This window comes from Ptychodera flava, chromosome 16, assembly GCF_041260155.1.
Source record: "Ptychodera flava strain L36383 chromosome 16, AS_Pfla_20210202, whole genome shotgun sequence".
In the NCBI taxonomy this organism is placed as follows: Eukaryota; Metazoa; Hemichordata; class Enteropneusta; family Ptychoderidae; genus Ptychodera; species Ptychodera flava.
The window spans coordinates 22626120-22645006 of NC_091943.1; the positions used below are offsets into that span (position 1 = coordinate 22626120).

The window sequence follows — 18887 nt, forward strand, 5'->3', positions numbered from 1 at the left end:
TTCAATTTAATTACCATTGAATTGAAGCATGTAATGAACAATAAATAACACAATTGGAACTAATTTGGAAAATTGGATCTTCATATTTTTCAAATTTCTCAAAAGTGTTAGGTGCCATAAAGCTGAATGTTGTAATATTACAAGTAACTCATAAAAACAAGTGTGTAACTCAAAAAGAAAAGCAGTTGAGTTTACATTTGTAGGTTAAACCAAGCTTACTTCACTATCCAATTATCCAAATTAGTTCCAATCGTGTTAAATAAGCTTTGTCAATGCTATCTAGCCGATCAAGAATCCGACAATGTAGATGGACGTTGCCAGAGCATTCAGATACTCATGGTCACAAATAATATTGAACTGTCAAAGTCGAAGAAAAACTGATATACTGTACTTTTGTAATTTTTATGAAATCGATACACAACACCATAGGTCATAGGTTCTGAAATTTTGAAAGTTTTATGTTGTGCTCAACTTCTTTTCCTCTAACGTTGAGAACAGAACCGGATTGTTGACGATATAGATAGTAACAGCAAATGTATATTTTTCTGACGGGTGCCTATCGACCCGCTTTCTTTATTTTTTTTAAGTCAGAGTAAACAGTGTTTGTATCAGTCCTTTAATGACACCACGAACATTAAACTGCATCCCGGAACGTATAGCGATGTTTTCAAGTACACTATGTACTGCAAACAATTACATATGACGCAGAGTATTAAAGAATGGGTGCATTTTTATTTCATAAAAAGACATGTGTTTCCATAAGGACAAATGGTTTGATAATCAGTGTCTAAGCGAACATAAACGAACATAACTAAAAGTAACTATGGTTTACGCTGACCTACGATAAAATTCAGTGCAGGTATTTGACATATTGCATAATCCCTAAAATAAACGAAATATGCATTTTTGCATTAACAGCATGTCAAGCCTATAAAATGTTTTAGCAAAGCTGAAAGGTATGAACTGTGCACATTTAAAGTCCCATCAAAATAAAAGTCGTTACTCTCGATATATATTCAGTTCATAATCAGTATGCTAAGTGCACCAAACTTCTAGCAGCTTCATGTGACCACTACAATCTTTCATGTAAACCCTGATAAATGTCACTTTTGATATGCGGCCTATGTATATACACATTTTTAAATGGGAACTAATGATCATGACTAGTGCACCTTACCGTAAACATGCAGAAGTAGCCTTGAAATGTCCATATAACATTTTCCCTGAGGTAAAATTATATCGATAATACTTCCTTAGGGTTAACTCACCAGCACATCCAACACTGGTGTGCTGGCATTTGTGGTAACATTTTTAATCGTCTCAGCACACTTGCCGTGGACGTTGGCAAGCTCGATTTGTGCGCTGACTTCGGTAGTATAAGACGCTTTGCACCAGGAATTTGTGATGGCGGAAAGGAATACAGGTCTGATTGTACGGTATGCAAAATAATGGACAAAGTCTCCGAGGTTATGCTTCAAAACGTCTACGCACTGCAGCATTAAAAATAAAACTACAATGTATGATATACTTCGAAAATGCAAAAGTGTACATACGAAATTGAAGTGTAAAATGTACTTTAAACAATGAATTTTGAATATCAAATTAAAAGCGGTCTAAATTTCAATCACTCTCGACAGACCAACTTTATAAGACTTTACGCAGTTTGTCATTTATACGACTTTAAAGTACTTACAAAAAACCTTCTCTGTTCATTGCCGTACAATTCAACTAATTATTACATGATTTCTACATAACCGAAAAACAAATTATGCCCTCCTTGGTTGCTCGAGATAATGCTCTACCGACGAATCCTTCTTAATGCCTAGTCGGTGGAATTTCCTCCAAAATACTAAGTGAGCAAAGAGAAAAATAGAATCTCACACCCCCAAGGACCTGGGATCAGATTTCTCACACGAGTTGGGGATATTTTGTCTCACACGAGCCGCAGGCGAGTGTGAGACAAAATATCCCCAACGAGTGTGAGAAATCTGATCCCAGGTCCTTGGTGTGTGAGATTCTTTTTCTCACATGACCACAAAATGCGTTAAATTCATATTGGACACGTACAATATTATCAAAAATCATGACAACTCTGTCGTCTGCCGCTGTACTTTGACCTGCTTACTTTGTAGTTCTAGTCCGTGTGTTACTCGTCGTGCCATTGGATAACATTTTGCGCGTGGAACAAAACAGACTGCTTATCATCCAATCAGAGGTCGTGTAATATTTACTGCAGAGTGTGGGACGGTTTCTGAGAGTGTGGGATCGATTTATCCCACACACTCGACCCGCACTCCCAGCAGCCAGGAATGTGAGAAAAAACATATCCCGCCTTATGATGCTGGGTCACACTCCTTACTTGCTTATATGAGAACATTTGTGCACTTGCCTACCAAAAACCTGCATATAAAGACCTATCCCTTTAAGTTTTATCAAACAAGAGGAATTTATTTATAAAGTTAAATTAATTATATTTTTGATTGTAACCTAAAAGAATCCAGCTGACAAAGACAGCTTCACACAAATGTTTATTTTATAAACATACCCTTATTTCAGAAAAAAAGAATAACTTGAATAAACTGATGCCCCTGCATTCGGGCTGCAATAATGCTTACTGTTCAATAAGCTCTAACGTCCACAAGTAAGGTTAATGTTATGTTTTAGTTTATAAAATATTACAATTTACTCCTTCCGATTTCCCTTGTGCTTATAGGTCACTCAGAGCCGAGGGTTGAACACCGGCGTAGTTTAACACTTCAAATCATGTAATTAGGTGGACATTATGGTACATTTGGATTGTGTTTCGTTAATAATCACGCTTTAACAATCCCTCCTGCACTTTTCTAACAATTTTAGTTCCCAAAATATGGCTTAAAATATCGGCGGTATACAAAAAGTAGCTTTGTCACCAAGACAAAAATAAATTCTGAGAAAACGTGAATTGAATTTTTTTCCCGAATTAAAAGCACATTAGACGTACACCAAAGTGAATATTTTAAAAAGTGCACCACTTATGCATAATACTTGTGCTGATACCTTTCCCCGACTGTTTCATATGTTGCAAATCAAAAACCGTTTGAAATATTATCATGAACTAATTGTGAAGTAAGTCTGACTTTATCCTATAGCGAAAAGAGGAGATACGAATGAAACTTGACAGAAGTATTCAGTTTTCGACGATCGCCTCCATAGGAAGAGAAGTGTTCTCTTCGACTTCACTTGTTTTCCATAAACGTCAGGTCCCTTGTTCGGTTTCCTGTGAGAAGACATATAGATATGTGACAAATGCACTAGCTATTCATAACGTGCCGGAAGAAGATTGTAAATGATTCAAAATGTCGCAATGTTGGCAGTTTATTTTTACAGAGTTCTTTTAAGACAGAAGATGCACGATTCATGACAATAGAAAGAGGTACCATGGACACAGATAAGAATATCAGAAAATAACATGTGATTTTTATATTCGGTGTGTATCATAAGATCTAGCATCTATAAAAAGGGTGACAAAATGTTAAATGTAGAAGAACCTAAGCGTTTTCTTAAACCACAGGGTCAGAGCATGTTGATCATTTGATCAATAAAGTTCAGTGTAGGTATTCATGCTAGCAGACAATATATGAAAGATGAAACATGCAACATGACTTACTTTCCGAATCTCTCGCCTTCCTCCAAAGTTTCTGGTAACTTCTTGCCCCTTGTCTCGGGCAGAGGTAGAATCAATATTCCAGCGAGTATGCATGCGACTCCGAAGACTACAGCAGGGAGTTTTGCCCAGATCTTGGACATCAGCAACAGCTGGGGCGCCAATATTCCCCCAATACGGGCACACATTGAACACAAGCCAACACCAGTCGACCTAAGAGAGAAGCACGCGATAGATAAATATATAGATATATAGCATTTGCGTTTGCTGTACTTAATTTATGCACAAAATGGAGTTACATATACCGACTTAACGATATGCTGGATATTGATTGTTTTCCACAGAGAAGTAAATAAGCAGGTGTTTACGGGACAGCTTCATATCCCATTAGATGAATTAGCATGTTGTAAAACCGCAATCGCAAGTTTACAATTGAAATGGGTGTGAACACTCTTCCTGGTGCACTATGATGACAGTTTCCAATGCAATTGTATAACGATAGTTGTTACCACCCTCTGTATGTAGCCCATTGCGATCGACACACAATCTAAGTAGAAGCACTGAAGCTGCTGCATAAGAAAAAAATCTCAGTATTGGTGTGGTTCTTTGGCGACTATTAAGTGTTCATAGAGCCGTGCTAAAGTAAAGTCTTAGTGCACAGCGAATGAAGAGTAAAAGAAATGCCCTCGTTTAGTAATCTCTAAGGTAAATGAGTGTTTTAACCCATGAAAGCATGCGATGGAGTTCACTCGCCAATAACTGAGTTAAGTATCTTCGAATAGCCCTATAAGATAGATCACATGCACACAAAGTTAGTAAGCTCAGCTGAGTTGACTGTAAGGCCTAACAATCCGATACTAGTATTTTATATCAACTTCGTTGATGCAAACTTAAATTATATTTGCTAGCACGGAAAATTCTTTGCCGGCTAGTACCTTACATTTGTAAAGCGCATTGCTGGACAGGTGGCGGTCTTTATTGCCGTTCAAAAATACATTTTCGTCACTGTGCGACTTTAGATGACACTGTGTACACTCACCTGAGAGGAGTGGGGAAAAGTTCAGCAGTGAACACGTAAACCATAGCAAAAGAACAAGTTACTGAAAATTTGCTGATTGTAGCCAGGGTGATTCCTATCCACAGGGTAGCACCACCTATTAAAGATTATAATTACAAATAATTATGGCATTTTCATACATCAATGCACTATAGGAAAAAATTGCGAGACTGGAGCGAGAAAGTGACGCTTTCTCGCAACTGGTGAGAATCTCTTGTCATTTTCATTGCTACCAGTGAGCAGTGATAATACATTCTCACAGGAGAGAATTGAAATTCTCACCAAGCACTGTGAGAATGGTAATTTTTACGGTGAGAATATATTATACTCATCATTCACTGGTGAGAATCAACCAGACTCGTTGTTCATTGGTGAGAATCAGCCAGACTCATTGTTCACTGGTGAGAATTAACCAGATTGATTCACACCAGTGAACAACAAGTCTGGCTGATTCTCACCAGTGAATAATGAGTATGATACATTCTCACTGTGAAAATTACCATTCTCACCGTGCTTGGTGAGAATTTCCATTCTCACCAGTGAGAATCTTGTGAATGTTATTGTTTGATTCACCATGCACATTTTTATATATGAATGTATGTTTTACTTTGCTGAAGGTACTCACATGGTGGGACAAAAGTTGCGGCAACGCATGTAATTCCACCGATGACCATAGTGTAAAACATCGACCAACGACGACCCATTCTCTTGGTGCCCATGATGAACAAACCAAGAGCGTAGGCCGGAATCTCGACAGCCCCGGCCAGGAAACAGTTGAAGTAATCACTGCCACCCAGGTTGGACGTGTTGAATGCAAGACCATAGTAGACAAGTGTATTGACGAACCTTGAATGAACAGAAATACTTTCTTGATTCTAATGTAGATTGCCGTAGTTTTATATTGATGATATTGCTGTCGCTGTTTGCATGACCATGTCATGTAAACTAGGACAGGAAAGATCACACGAACCAGCATTCAACAATGGCTCTCATCCTAATTTCAAATTACTATTGTTCTTCTCTACCTAAAACAGCTTTAAGATCATCGTACATCTGCAGGTAATGTGAAATTTTTACTATGACCGTTTCGACCCAGTATACATTGCCTGGTTCTTATCAAAAATAAAATGTTTCATAAATATCATAAAGAAAGACCATAACAAATTATCATGTAAACAATTTATTATTTTTAAATTACGTCAAACTACTCGAATCAGAAGGTATACACTACAAAGACACCCAGAGATACAAAAACATACACAGGGAAAAGTTGACAGATGTGACCTGTAATAAGGTCAGCTCCGGACTCTGATAAAATAAACGGCAGGTTGTTGTCTTTTAAAAAAATATTTACCAGCTGTAGATCAATATGAGTGTCTTCTTTCTCATGTTAGGCAGTCGAAATAAGTCTAGCATAGTCCCCTTCGCCTCATTATGTTTGATTTTGTCCTATAACCAATCAGAGTAACAAATGTTAGCATTGGAAGAAATTTGACACTGCCAGGAGGAGAGATTTCTGGGAATTAAAAGGAAAGATTTCAGTATATTTTGAAAGAATTTCTAAGGGTACATTTTAAGTATGCCCTGCATTGTCTCACAGACAAACATAGACACAGACTCGCAACGGGTATTGTTTAAGGCGTGAAGCGGTTACGTAACCCATCCATGTTCGCCTCGCCTCAGGTTGCTCTCGCCTCTCTTTTCCGAAGAGTGCCGACCATGCATCCTTCGGTAATTTTCGGATTTTCGCCAATTATTGTTAAGCGAAAGTATGTTCGGCAAAGTTTGTGTTTTTGTTGTTATGTGGTGCTGAGCGGAATTGACGTGCTGGCTTTGGCGGACCCGACACGTTACTAAGTGATCAACTGTGCCAATATAACCCTTATTATGTCACATTAGACTGCCATAGACAAAGTGAAATTGAATTTCAATATGACGAAAACGGGAGTGTTTTAAGTTTCAGGAAAGTGAGTTTTCCCGTTTTAAAAATTCCTCTCATATTTTTATGAATATATAATGAGTGTGTTTGAACCAAATTTGAAAGTCTTTTATCGATACTGTCTGGTTTTACTCCATGGTTTACGGTCAGTCATACCGTCTTTTACACGTGCGTCAAGGAAGGACATGTTTATGAAACTGCTGGCGTGTTATGTTTTGATTGGCGTGAAGCAGTGTTTCTGGCCTGAGACCTCACAAAGAAACTATGGTTGCTACGCAACTGGCAGCACGATGCCACTCGTCGTATTTTTCGCATAATTTCGTGCAATTATATCAACCATAAACAAAGCCTGCAAAAAGTTTAACACCTTTGAAGCTCATTTTAATATGAAAAGCCAATAGTCTACTGAGACGATTATGGAACAAAAGGCATGCCGCGTTTCCAGTCTTTCTATGTTTGTCTGTGATTGTCTGTTTGCCTTTCAAGTCTACTGTGTAATCTTTAGTTGTAATAAAGTAGCATCAAAGATCAATAGTATTCGCGTAATCTTCTTCACACCCAGTCAACATCAGAATATTGGCCTTGGCGGACCCGACACGTTCCTGAGTGATCAACTGTGCCAATATAACCCTTATTATGTCACATTAGACTGCCATAGACAAAGTGAAATTGAATTTCAATATGACGCTACTATGTGTGACAGTATTAGTTCCGCTATTATTTACAGCGTGGGGGGTCTGAGGAATGTGAAGGGGTCACTCAAAAAATTAAAAGCTACAGGGGTTGCTCAAAATGTGAATAGAAAGAAGTTGGGCTACTCAGTTTTTAGTGCGAAACCCTGTTATGATGCCAGTCCAAATTAAACAAAACTATATGGTTGGATACTGGTTATCGCGTAAGCTTATATCTATATTTTGTTGTGACTATGAATTTTATTTCGTTGGTTTCACCTTTTTCAACCGTCATGAGATAACCGATGATAATGTAGCCGGGTACACCAGGATTTGAAAGGTCTTTTCTATTGCTATATTTATGTAAATTTTACAAATATCTGGATATATATTTAACTTTTCTGGAGAGATCAGTCAACAAGTCTGTGTTAGAGGGGGGTACTCAAATTCATCATTGTTGACAGGGGGTTACTCGAAATTTCGTAGTATTCGATGAAATTCCTCCGGACCCCCGGTCGTAAATTATGACGGTTCCCTAAATTTTATCAGTACTATTGAAAGCTTACCATTTTCTTAGTTTCGCCCATTTTCATTGGGTTCCAACAGTCACCGGAGATATCGTCTGGAACAGGTACATTGTTGACACGTCCACATTTCCGTATAATTTTCTCTGCCTCTTCCTTCCTTCCAACGGCAATTAGCCATCTTGGAGACTCTGGTATCAGCCTTTAAGAATTAAGAAATATGTATTAAGACAGCATTGCACATCTTAAGGATTGACAGTTAAAACGTTAAAGCCTTTAAAATAATAAATAATATATATATATATATATATATATATATATATATATATATATATATATATATATATATTATAAACAAATTTCCCAATAAAAAATTCGATTACTCACCACCAGTACGACAGAAAGAGTATCGTCGGAACTGAGGTCACCAACTGTAAAGTTCTCCACTCTCGAATCAAATAGCCATACAGCGCAAACATCATGTATCCAACTCCAAAGTACATCATAAAAACCATCCCAGCAATTGTTCGTTTTGATGGACCAGTAATTTCCGTTGCTGAAAGTACATTTTTGAAAATTGTGCCGGACCGTCAGTGTTGTCGGGAGTTGTCACTGAAAGCTAAGCCCTGTTTTAGTTCAATCGAATGAGTTAATTTCGAAAACAGGAAGAAAAACCAGAACCAAATATTTTTTCATGACTATTGAAATATTTCAAGAACAACAGGGTGGCATTAAACAATCTGTCCTGAAATAATAAATAAATAATTATTTTTTTAACTTGTAGACAGAATTGAAGAACGATCAAACTATTGAGTATGTAAACAATTTTAAAAGTAAAATGTAAGCAAGTTATTGTCTAAGGAAGGAGAGGGGGTTATGTATATCGTCAGGACCAAAGTAACAGAGCCACTGTGCTAAGGTGATATTCCGGTTTCTTTCAGGTGTAACAAAAACGGCTACCCGAATAAGAAAGGATATTTCGCCACCATGACAAGTCGGCGACGAAATCATTTTTAGATATTAACAAGCTGCAGATTTTCAGAGCAGAGGTCATATCAAATTGTACTGCAAGAAACATAACCGAGCATATTTGTCACGTCACAGTGTTTCTTCTCTGACTTAAAAACATGAATCTCTACATTATATGAATGCGGTATCTTACTAAAGACAAATGCCGCTAAATAAGCTCCATAGGAGTTCATTCCTGAGAGGAGTCGAAAAATCGCGAACATCCAGAAGCCAGTCGAGAAGGCGGTGATCAATCCGAACACGGCCATACCAGCAACCGCTATCAGGAAACCCTTTTTACGACCTATCCTGCAATAAAAGTAAAAATGAGTGTTATCCAATGTTAGAAAACATAGGACACACATAACTCTGCCATGCCCTCACGAAAATATTTCTAGGTCCACACCAAATTGACAGCACATATGTTGACTGAAACCATCAAGGTTTGTGTTTTTGCAGCAAAAACCGCGCATCTATTCATCATAAAGAACTACCTGAGATCTTCTCGAAGTAGGTACCCAATATGTTGACTATAGGGGATTGCTCTCACATATTGGACACTTCTGACGTCATGCCATCTGACCAATACGTGAACTCGGGCATTTCCTGACAGGGTGAATTTTTCACAACTTTAACAGTGAAATGCACCACTATAGAAATAGTTGCCACGACAACGTTATGGATTTTTCGAAATAATGAATATTGTTTTATGCAATTCGATTAAGTTCAGACATACAAAAAATAGGTGAGATACACTTTATTACATGCCTCGATGTGAGTGCAAAATTGTACGTTGATTTGAATAGGAACATCCGGGGGGTTAGCGGGCCGGTGAACGATGTAATGACCGGTTCCCATGGTTACCCGGTCCAGTGAAGCCCTTCGACGTTTTCGATGTCAAAGCAGACGCTTAACGCTAAATGTAAAATATCCATGCGCGCACTGCTATTTTGACTTTCGTTAAACTCTGTATGATACTGGTCGTAAGGTAAAATTGTTTGAAAATGCCCTGCATGTAACTAAATGTCATATAGCGTTAGCTTTGAAGATGCATGTAATAAAACTATTATTGCCTGAATACATGGGTTTATGTGCCCTCGCAGCAAGAGACAATTTGCCCTCTTGGCGTCGGGCAAATTGTCACCTGCTCTCGGGTACATAAACCCATTTATTCAGGCAACAATATATATTAAGGCCAATGTCGCCATATACGGTGAGCAAATTGGTAGATGACGCATATAAGTAGGCGCATGGTCGAAAAGAAACACAGGAACACCACATTTTTCGTAAATTATAGCAGGAATAATAGTGTTAGCTATAGGTGTCATTTGACTGGGTAACAATGGGTGATGGGCCTACAATGTCCACAAGGCGACAATTTCCCGTATTTTCCAAATCACATGTATTAATAAGGGACACTTTTTTAAAAAAATAATGAGCTTTGTATAAATACACTTTGTCTTACCTATCCAATATGTATCCATAGACGAACGAGCCGATCAATAATCCAACCATGTAGAAGGACGTCGCCATTGCATTTAGAAACTCATGGTCACACACAAGATCAAACTGTCGGAATCAAAGAAAAAAAGATATGCACTGAATATGCTCACGTGTTTTACAACAGGTTCATTAATAGTAGTACGCTTCACAGAACAATGAGATATATGTTATCACTATATGTAGCAGGTTTTTTTAAAACTTCGCACAGTACTCTCAGAGTTTAATCACTAATTACAAAACTTTTTAATATGCGAATGAGCTGTCAATTAACTTGACACTGCTCAATGCTTTATGGGACAATTAGATATCCGTCAGATCAACATTTGTAGCACGTTTTATTTAATTTAATGCTGTAATTTTAGAGTAATGTCACTTATTACAAAGTTCATTAAATATGCAAATAAACCCTACATTAACTTGACACTGTTCAATGATTCATAGCACAATTAAATATTTATCAAATCAATATCTGTAGTGCCGAAATTTCAGAGTTATATACCTAATTACAAAGTTTAAAAAATATGCAAATGAACCCTTAATTAACTTTATACTACTAAATGCTTTACAACACAGTTAGATATCTGTCGTATCAGTGTGTGCAGCAGTTTCATCACATTTGATGCAGTTAGTTCGGAGTTATATGACTAATTATAAGACTTCATGGAATATGCAAATGAGCTAATTATTAACTTGACACTGCTCAATGCTTCTCAGTACAATCGGATATTTATCAGATCAACATCTGTAGCAAGTTTCATCAAATTTAATGCTTTAATTTTGGAGTAATATCACTAATTACAAAGTTCATTAAATATGCAAATGAACCCTTAATTAACTTCACACAACTAAAAGCTCTACACCACAATTAGATATCTGTCGGATCAGTATCTGCAGCAGATTTCATCACATTTGGTGCAGTTATTTTGGAGTTATATCACTAATTACTAAACTTCATAAAATATGCAAATGACCTATTTGTTAACTTGACACTGCCAAATGCTTCTCAGTACATTTAGATATTTATGAAACCAATATCTGTACTCAATTTCACTCACTTGGGTGCCGTAATTTCAGAGTTACATACCTAATTACAAAGTTCATTAAATATGTAAATGAACCCTTAATGAATTTAAAACTACTAAATGCTTTACACTACAGTTAGATATCAGTCGGATCAGTATCTCCAGCAGATTTCATCACATTTGGTGAAGTTATATCGGAGTTATATGACTAATTACAAACCTTCATAAAATATGCAAATGAGCTATTTATTAACTTGACACTGCCAAATGCTTCTAAGTATAATTAGATATATATCAGATCAATATTTGTTGCAAGTATCATCAAGTTTGGTGCTGGAATTTCAGAGTTATCTCACTAATAACAAAAGTTCATTAAATATGCAAATGAGAAGATAATTGACATGACACTCACAGTACGATCATAATGTTCTTAGATTGTCATCTGTGAAAAGTTTCATGAAATTTTGTGCAGTATTTCTTGATATATGTCTACACTGTCATTACGGTCTCCATAGGGAAACCATTGTATGGAAAAAACGATATTGCATAACTTCATTAATATGCAAGCCACACTAACCAAAATCTAATCACTTCTTGCAAGTAGCACATGGTACCTGTGTACCAAATCTGACTTGAATCCGTTCAGGCGTTTTTGAGTTATCGTGTAAACAGACAGACAGACACACACACACACACACACTACACACACACACACACACACACACGGACAGACAGACAGACAGACATCGCTATGACAATAGCCAACGTGTTTACACAAGTGAGCTAAAAATTAGTCCTCTGTACTAGTCGATTATGTGAGTCAAGAAAAAAATTATGTTTTCCATTAACAAGACCTCGGAAAATAGGGTAGGTCGGTCGGGAAATTTTATCGTTTTTAGCTCACGTGTGTAAACACGTGGGCTAATGTCATAGCGATGTCAATGAATTCAATGAATTCAGTAAATATCTCGCTATGATTTATCCTCCAGAATTGGAGATTAAAGAAACTACAGAAACGGCCTCTTCTGCTTCATATCTGGACATTTTACTTGAATTTGACTCCAATGGTCACCTTTCTACTAGGCTATATGACAAGAGAGATGATTTCAACTTTAGTATAATTAATTTTCCACACCTCATCAGTAATATTCCACTCTCACCTGCTTATAGGGTATACATTTCCCAGCTTATTCGATATGCAAGAGCATGCAGTTCATATGGTGATTTTGTAGAGAGACATGGCCATCTCTCTTTCAAACTGTCAAATCAAGGTTACACCAGAGCAAGACTTGTCTCTACATTCAAACGCTTTTTTGGCAGGTATCGCAAGCTGGTAGATAAATACAATATCTCTCTTCGACAAATGATCGCTGATGGCATCGGTGACATCGGGCCTTAGTTAGTGACCACTACCTATCTGACTTACAGATTGATATATGGCGGGTGCCACATGTGGGGCAGGATGCGCTTACTATTTTCGAAACACCTGACATCACTTCTTGGTCTTTTGGCCAGAGGTCCATATATCTTTCTTTCATGAATTTGACTTTGTTTGTACCGTCTATTTACTGTCTGTTCTGTGCTGTTTTGTGTCTATGTTTACAACTATTGTCTTACAAATTTTGACCTAGTGTTATTGGATTATGGATTGGTATGATTGCGATTATTTCCCTATGGAGACGGTAATGACAGTCTAGACATATATCAAGAAATACTGCACCAAATTTCATGAAACTTTTTACAGATGACAGTCTCAGTACATTATGATGATGAGTGTCATGTGAATTATCTTCTTATTTGCATATTCATGAACTTTTTTTATTAGTGAGATAACTCTGAAATTCCTGCACGAAATTTGATGATATTTGCAACAAATATTGATCTGATATATATCTAATTACAAGCTTTATACTTACAAGCATTTGGCAGTGTCAAGTAAAAAAATAGCCCATTTGCATATTTTATGAAGTTTTGTAATTAGTCATATAACTCCGATATAACTTCACCAAATGTGATGAAATCTGGTGCAGATACTGATCTGACTGATATCTAACTGTAGTGTAAAGCATTTAGTAGTGTGAAATTAATTAAGAGTTCATTTGCATATTTAATGAACTTTGTAATTAGTGATATTACTCCAAAATTACAGCGTTAAATTTAATGAAACTTGCTACAGATGTTGATCTGATAAATAACCAATTGTACTGAGAAGCATTGAGCAGTGTCAAGTTAATAATTAGCCCATTTGCATATTTCATGAAGTTTTATAATCAGTCATATGACTCCGAAATAACTGCATCAAACGTCATGAAAACTGCTGCATATACTGATCTGACAGATATCTAACTGTGTTGTAAAGCATTTAGTAGTGTAAAGTTAATTAAGGGTTCATTTGCATATTTAATAAACTTTGTAATTAGGTATATAACTCTGAAATTACGGCACCAAATTTTGTGAAACGTGCTACAGAAATTGATTTGATAAATATTTAATTGTGCTATGAATCATTGAACAGTGTCAAGTTAATTTAGGGTTTATTTGCATATTTAATGAACTTTGTAATTAGTGACATTACTCTAAAATTACAGCACTAAATTAAATAAAACGTGCTACAAATGTTGATCTGATGGATATCTAGTTGTCCCATGAAGCATTGAGCAGTGTCAAGTTAATTAACAGCTCATTTGCATATTAAATAAAGTTTTGTAATTAGTGATTAAACTCTGAGAGTACTGTGCGAAGTTGAAAAACCTGCTACATATAGTGATAACATATATCTTATTGTTCTGTGAAGGGTACTACTATTAATGAACCTGTTGTAAAACACGTGAGCATATTCAGTTCATATCTGGTTTTATTTCAGCATGACCCATCGGGAAAAAAGTAGTAAAATTCGGCGAATATTATGCTTGACTTTCTGAAATGAGGAAAATCGTCTTGGTTCCCGGAAACACACATATTTTTCTTTTGGCTTTAAGTATGCATTTTTAAAGATCAATAGTTTCATGATATACTACGCGAACAACCGGAAGTGCACCGACTAAATTCATGGGCGCCGCCATGTTTTTTTGAGTTCTCGTAAATAAACAAATACGAACCGTGCAAATTGTTATTTTATAATATGCCATTAGTAAAACATATCTCTTTTATTAGCCAGTAATTATTATTATCCACCATGTCACTGCTACAAAATATCGTTACTATCACGTCTAAAAATAGTAAAGGAGAGAAAACTATCGTGCATATAAACGAGGACATACGCAAGGAATTCTCTTTAGTATTGAATTTTAAAAAGCGCCCTCTGTGTTAATAACTTGATGCAAGTTTTTAAACGGAACGCTAGTTTCCAGCTTGCAATTGGAAGGTAAACAGTGCATTTACTATTAAAATGATAATGATGGCACAATTTGTCCCTTGTTGGACAAAATAGGTTGTTATCATGGTAAAAATCGCGAATTTATGTCCAACATTTTTACGCTAAACATATAATCTATACGTGCTTAGTCTGACATCGTGTACGTGTGTGAACTGATTTCATCAGAGGGTAAACTTGGCATAGAGGTCTTACAAACGTATGCAGCGAGTAAAAATTAATTCTGTTTTATCCTTAAAGGGCCATTATTTGTAACTTTTGACCATTTTTACCTCGGAAAATTCCATGTTGGAGGCTCATATTTGTTGCAAAATTTTGTTTTACGAAGAAACAAACATGATTAGTGATGTTATAGCCACATAAAACTGCTAATTTTTGTTCAAACGTGTTGCCCTTGCGAGCTCGTTTGTTAACGTCTGGCATGCTCAGCGTGCTGGGGAGAACGCAGATATGGTGACGCCGCGATCGTGGATTGCCAGACATCTGGCTACGCAACGTGCTCGGACAATGGACTACGACGTAAGTACCGGGCATAAGTAATGAATATTTATTTTGAAATTGCTGTAAATGGCTCGCGCAGGTGCAGAAGAATGCCTACGTTGCAATCCGCGTGTCAACAGAGTTTGTATTTCTGTCCGGACAAAAATTGAAATTTTCGTTGTAAAATCACATGTTATTTAGTTGTAGGGCACGTAATATTTCCGAATAATATGCGATTCTCTGTTATTTGACAGGCTATTCAACATGAGCCAGTGATCATTTCAATCAAGCTATCGGAAAAATCGCCAGAAGATATAGCTAATGGAACTTTAACTATTACTGATCATGAATCGATACAAATAAAATTTATAATCTTAATCTCTGGCGCGACACCAAGGGCTGAGTCCTGTATGATATTATACTACAAGCAATGGGTTATTTAATCGTACCACGAGATCATCCATATGCATGGATCAAGCCTACTATTATAGCTTCTGAATTTAGAAAGTTTCGAATCTTTAGGTTATTTAGTAATGTGCCCTAATATACAGTTTTAATGCAATGATTCTATGTGCCCACTCACCTCCTGGGGCACCGTAGATTTGTACTGCGATGTGTCGTATTCCCATCCATGGTCGCACTTGATCTTCGTGTAGTTGGCATGTGACGTTTTTCCGTTCCCAATGGAGTATATGATTTCTTTGTAGGTAATATTATATCGGTGACACTGGTCGAAAGATAACTCCGTACCACATCCAACATTTGTGTGCTCGCTTGGAATAGTGAGGTTTTTCACCATCTCGACACAGTTGTCTGTGAAGTTGGCGAGACAGATCTGTGCGCTGACTTCAGCGGCATCGGGTACTTTACACCAGGACTTGGTGCTGGCGGCGAGGAACACAGGGATAAGAGAAAAGTATGCGCCAGGAATGGATATCAGACCTATCAGAACGCACATCACCTTCTGGTATTTACCAAACTCGCCCAGGATATGCTTCAAAACGTCATCGAATTGCAGCATTTTGACTTAGGAAAAATAAGAATAATTTGAAATTATGAAATGATCTAAAGGAAATTGAGATAGAGTTTCCACAATGTCTTGTGTAGTTTAGATAAAAACCTATACTGTTAGTTGCTCTGATGACCTCTATGTAACCTTATATGTACCACTGGCATGCCGTACATAGTCATCAAAGGTCAAAGGTCACTGCGCGGGTCGTCATCTAACCCTTTTTCAGTCTGGCTGGAGGGCACGTATGTTACCCTGTAAGAAAAGTTTGAACAATCGCACATACTTTGCTGAAGATTTTTTTTCAATGTATGATTTTCTGGGGAAAAAGTAAAGATTCAGACTCACTGGTTTAAAAATATTAAACCAGCAAAGCAATAATGAAATGTTTCTACTATTAAGAAAATAGCTCGCTCGTCAGTGAATGTACTGATTTCTCCAAAATGAAACAATACTCTGTTTATGCTTGTAACGCGGAGACATTGTAAGATTCTGACGGTCAAACTATCTGTCTCTGAGGAGGAATTTCGTTTGGTATTTGTTGATTAAGTAATACTATGTTCATTCCTTAGGAATTCTACTCAACACTTTCATTGGATCTTGAAATAACCTATTCACATATAAAATAAGATTTTTCCATGTTTCTGCTACAGCTAGAGCGCGGCTGCCATTTACTGCTGTAAATAACTGAGTGAAATTAGATCGATCATCTTGCGTTTCCGTTGATCAACGTTAAAGGCATTAGTAGCCTCTCGATTCGTCTCCGTTTTCCTAGGCAATTTCCGAGGTGACCCGGTGTTTGTTATTTATTATGAAAAATCGGATCGTACAATCGGCTGAAAAGAAGAGGGCAGTTGTTCATTCACAAAGAGTTTCTTAGGGGTTTCTGACGAACTGCAAAATCATTGAACAACACTCTTTAGCTAGGTTTACCTTTGATGTTTGCGTTTTCGCAAACATGTAGTTGTCAGGGGTTGGTTGAACGTATTATTGTGTGTAATATTTTACTTATTGCAGTAAATATTACAATTTTTACCAGGTCTTTTACACATGATTTTGGCTTATTTCTTCGCTTGCTTTTGGGGCTTTACATTAAAGGGTTCAGATCAGTTCAAATCATTTCACCTTGACCCGAATACTCTAGCTTTTCTGGTTTCGCTTTTGGCTGGAAAGTGTGCAATCAATTCGGCTAGAACAAGCCCTGCAGCAGCTCTTGACAATTTGCGTCAACATAAGCTCCAAGCAACAGCGTTCAAGTCGAAAGTGTTCAGCTATGTACAAAGATAAACCGAAATACAATGAAAGGCTGTGAAACGAAATCCAAGGTGTGATTATGGCTCAGACACAAAGTGGGGCGGCGGCTCTATACGAAAACAATGATTGCAAATTCTTTACCCTTGTCCTTCCTACCAAATTGTGGCCTTGACGATTCAACTTCGGCAGTTTGCGAACTGTCAGACACTGGCGTGTGTTCTCTAGAGAATCAACTTAGAAAAGGAGTAGGATTTTATGCGATATTAATGTAGTTAACGCTAATAAACTGGTAAGAAGCTAAGAGACGCTGACCAATGCTTGCAGCACAAGAATAGAACGAACGTGCACTCAACTGTCACACAAGTTCTCGCCAATGACCCAAAGCGGGAACAAAGACATTTGTCTGACCTTAGTTGCACTGCTGTAATAGAACATTTACTGGTGGGGAACACTGGAAAGAAAACAAATTTCTCGCCAGGAATATGAAATAATATTATATCTTTTCCTTGGATACCAGCGATGTGTGATGTGGCCGATATGCAGACAACATGCTACCAGAATATTGTTGTCATACTGTTACATATACCGTTATAAAGTTGCCTCATTACAATGTCCAACATACCCAACAATGAAAATCTTCACATGAAATCCTGAATGTGCAAACGCTCCTGGATCCTTGGTGGTGGAATGTACGAGAACTCTTATATCTTTGAAGACCTCACCCAAAACTGCGTCCAGAGTGGACAAGCTCATTGGACCATAAAAAGCTATGCGGAACGTGCTGAATGCACAATACAATCTTCATTCATTCAGTTCAAGGACTTTCTGCAGGTAAAAGTGACCCAAGCTTGCATATGGTATCACTAGCAAGCAAAGAGGTCATATTCCCTTTGGAAGATGTCATACGAGCATACAATGCTCAGGTCAGTTGCAAGCCATGGGAACAAGGCAGCATTTGTATTTTACGAGGAGGTTGAATTCAATAGAGCTTTACTGTATCAGTGTTGGAAATGACAATACAATTTATGGGTAAACCGTTGTCAGTGTGCATGAGTGACTGGAATTTGTCATAAGTTTAAAATCGCATGTTGTTAACAACTTTATCTCAAACGACCTTCTAAAGGGAGAATCTTTTGACTTCTGGGAGGATGGAGAATTTTTTGGAGTAATTTGGTCCTGTAAAGACTTGAAAGGGAAAAAACAGCAGACAGAAGTAGAAAAAGCTTAAGATTGTCGCAAAGGAGCTGAAATCAGCACACTGGAAATCTGATTCTCTTATATTCCCTTGAAGCGCTCCGAGTCCGTCTAGAGTGACGCTAATATTTTCAATATTTATGTGTATGTCAAAAAGGCAAATTTACATTACAGGGCTCAAAATACCCACAGGGACACTGTACTATGCAC

At 37.2% G+C, this 18887-nt stretch overlaps 1 protein-coding gene across 2 annotated transcripts; it reads right to left on the bottom strand.

Annotated features, from left to right (window-relative positions):
- Positions 1 to 712: 712 nt before the first annotated feature.
- Positions 713 to 18249, bottom strand: LOC139114322 (organic cation transporter protein-like). Of its 2 annotated transcripts, XR_011547845.1 has the most exons (12): positions 18106 to 18244; positions 15804 to 16246; positions 10308 to 10411; positions 8997 to 9151; positions 8222 to 8390; positions 7877 to 8036; positions 6055 to 6149; positions 5326 to 5546; positions 4683 to 4797; positions 3647 to 3856; positions 2324 to 3256; positions 713 to 1876 (listed from the first exon to the last, which is right to left on the bottom strand). XR_011547845.1 is itself a non-coding variant. In XM_070675971.1 (11 exons), the coding sequence occupies exons 2-11, from the start codon at positions 16239 to 16241 to the stop codon at positions 3118 to 3120; spliced, it is 1806 nt and encodes a 601-aa protein (XP_070532072.1). In that variant the 5' UTR covers positions 16242 to 16246; positions 18106 to 18249; the 3' UTR covers positions 713 to 3117. The 2 variants fall into 2 exon arrangements, 1 of the variants encoding a protein (XP_070532072.1); XM_070675971.1 differs by having other exon boundaries at positions 713 to 3256; positions 18106 to 18249.
- Positions 18250 to 18887: the final 638 nt, after the last annotated feature.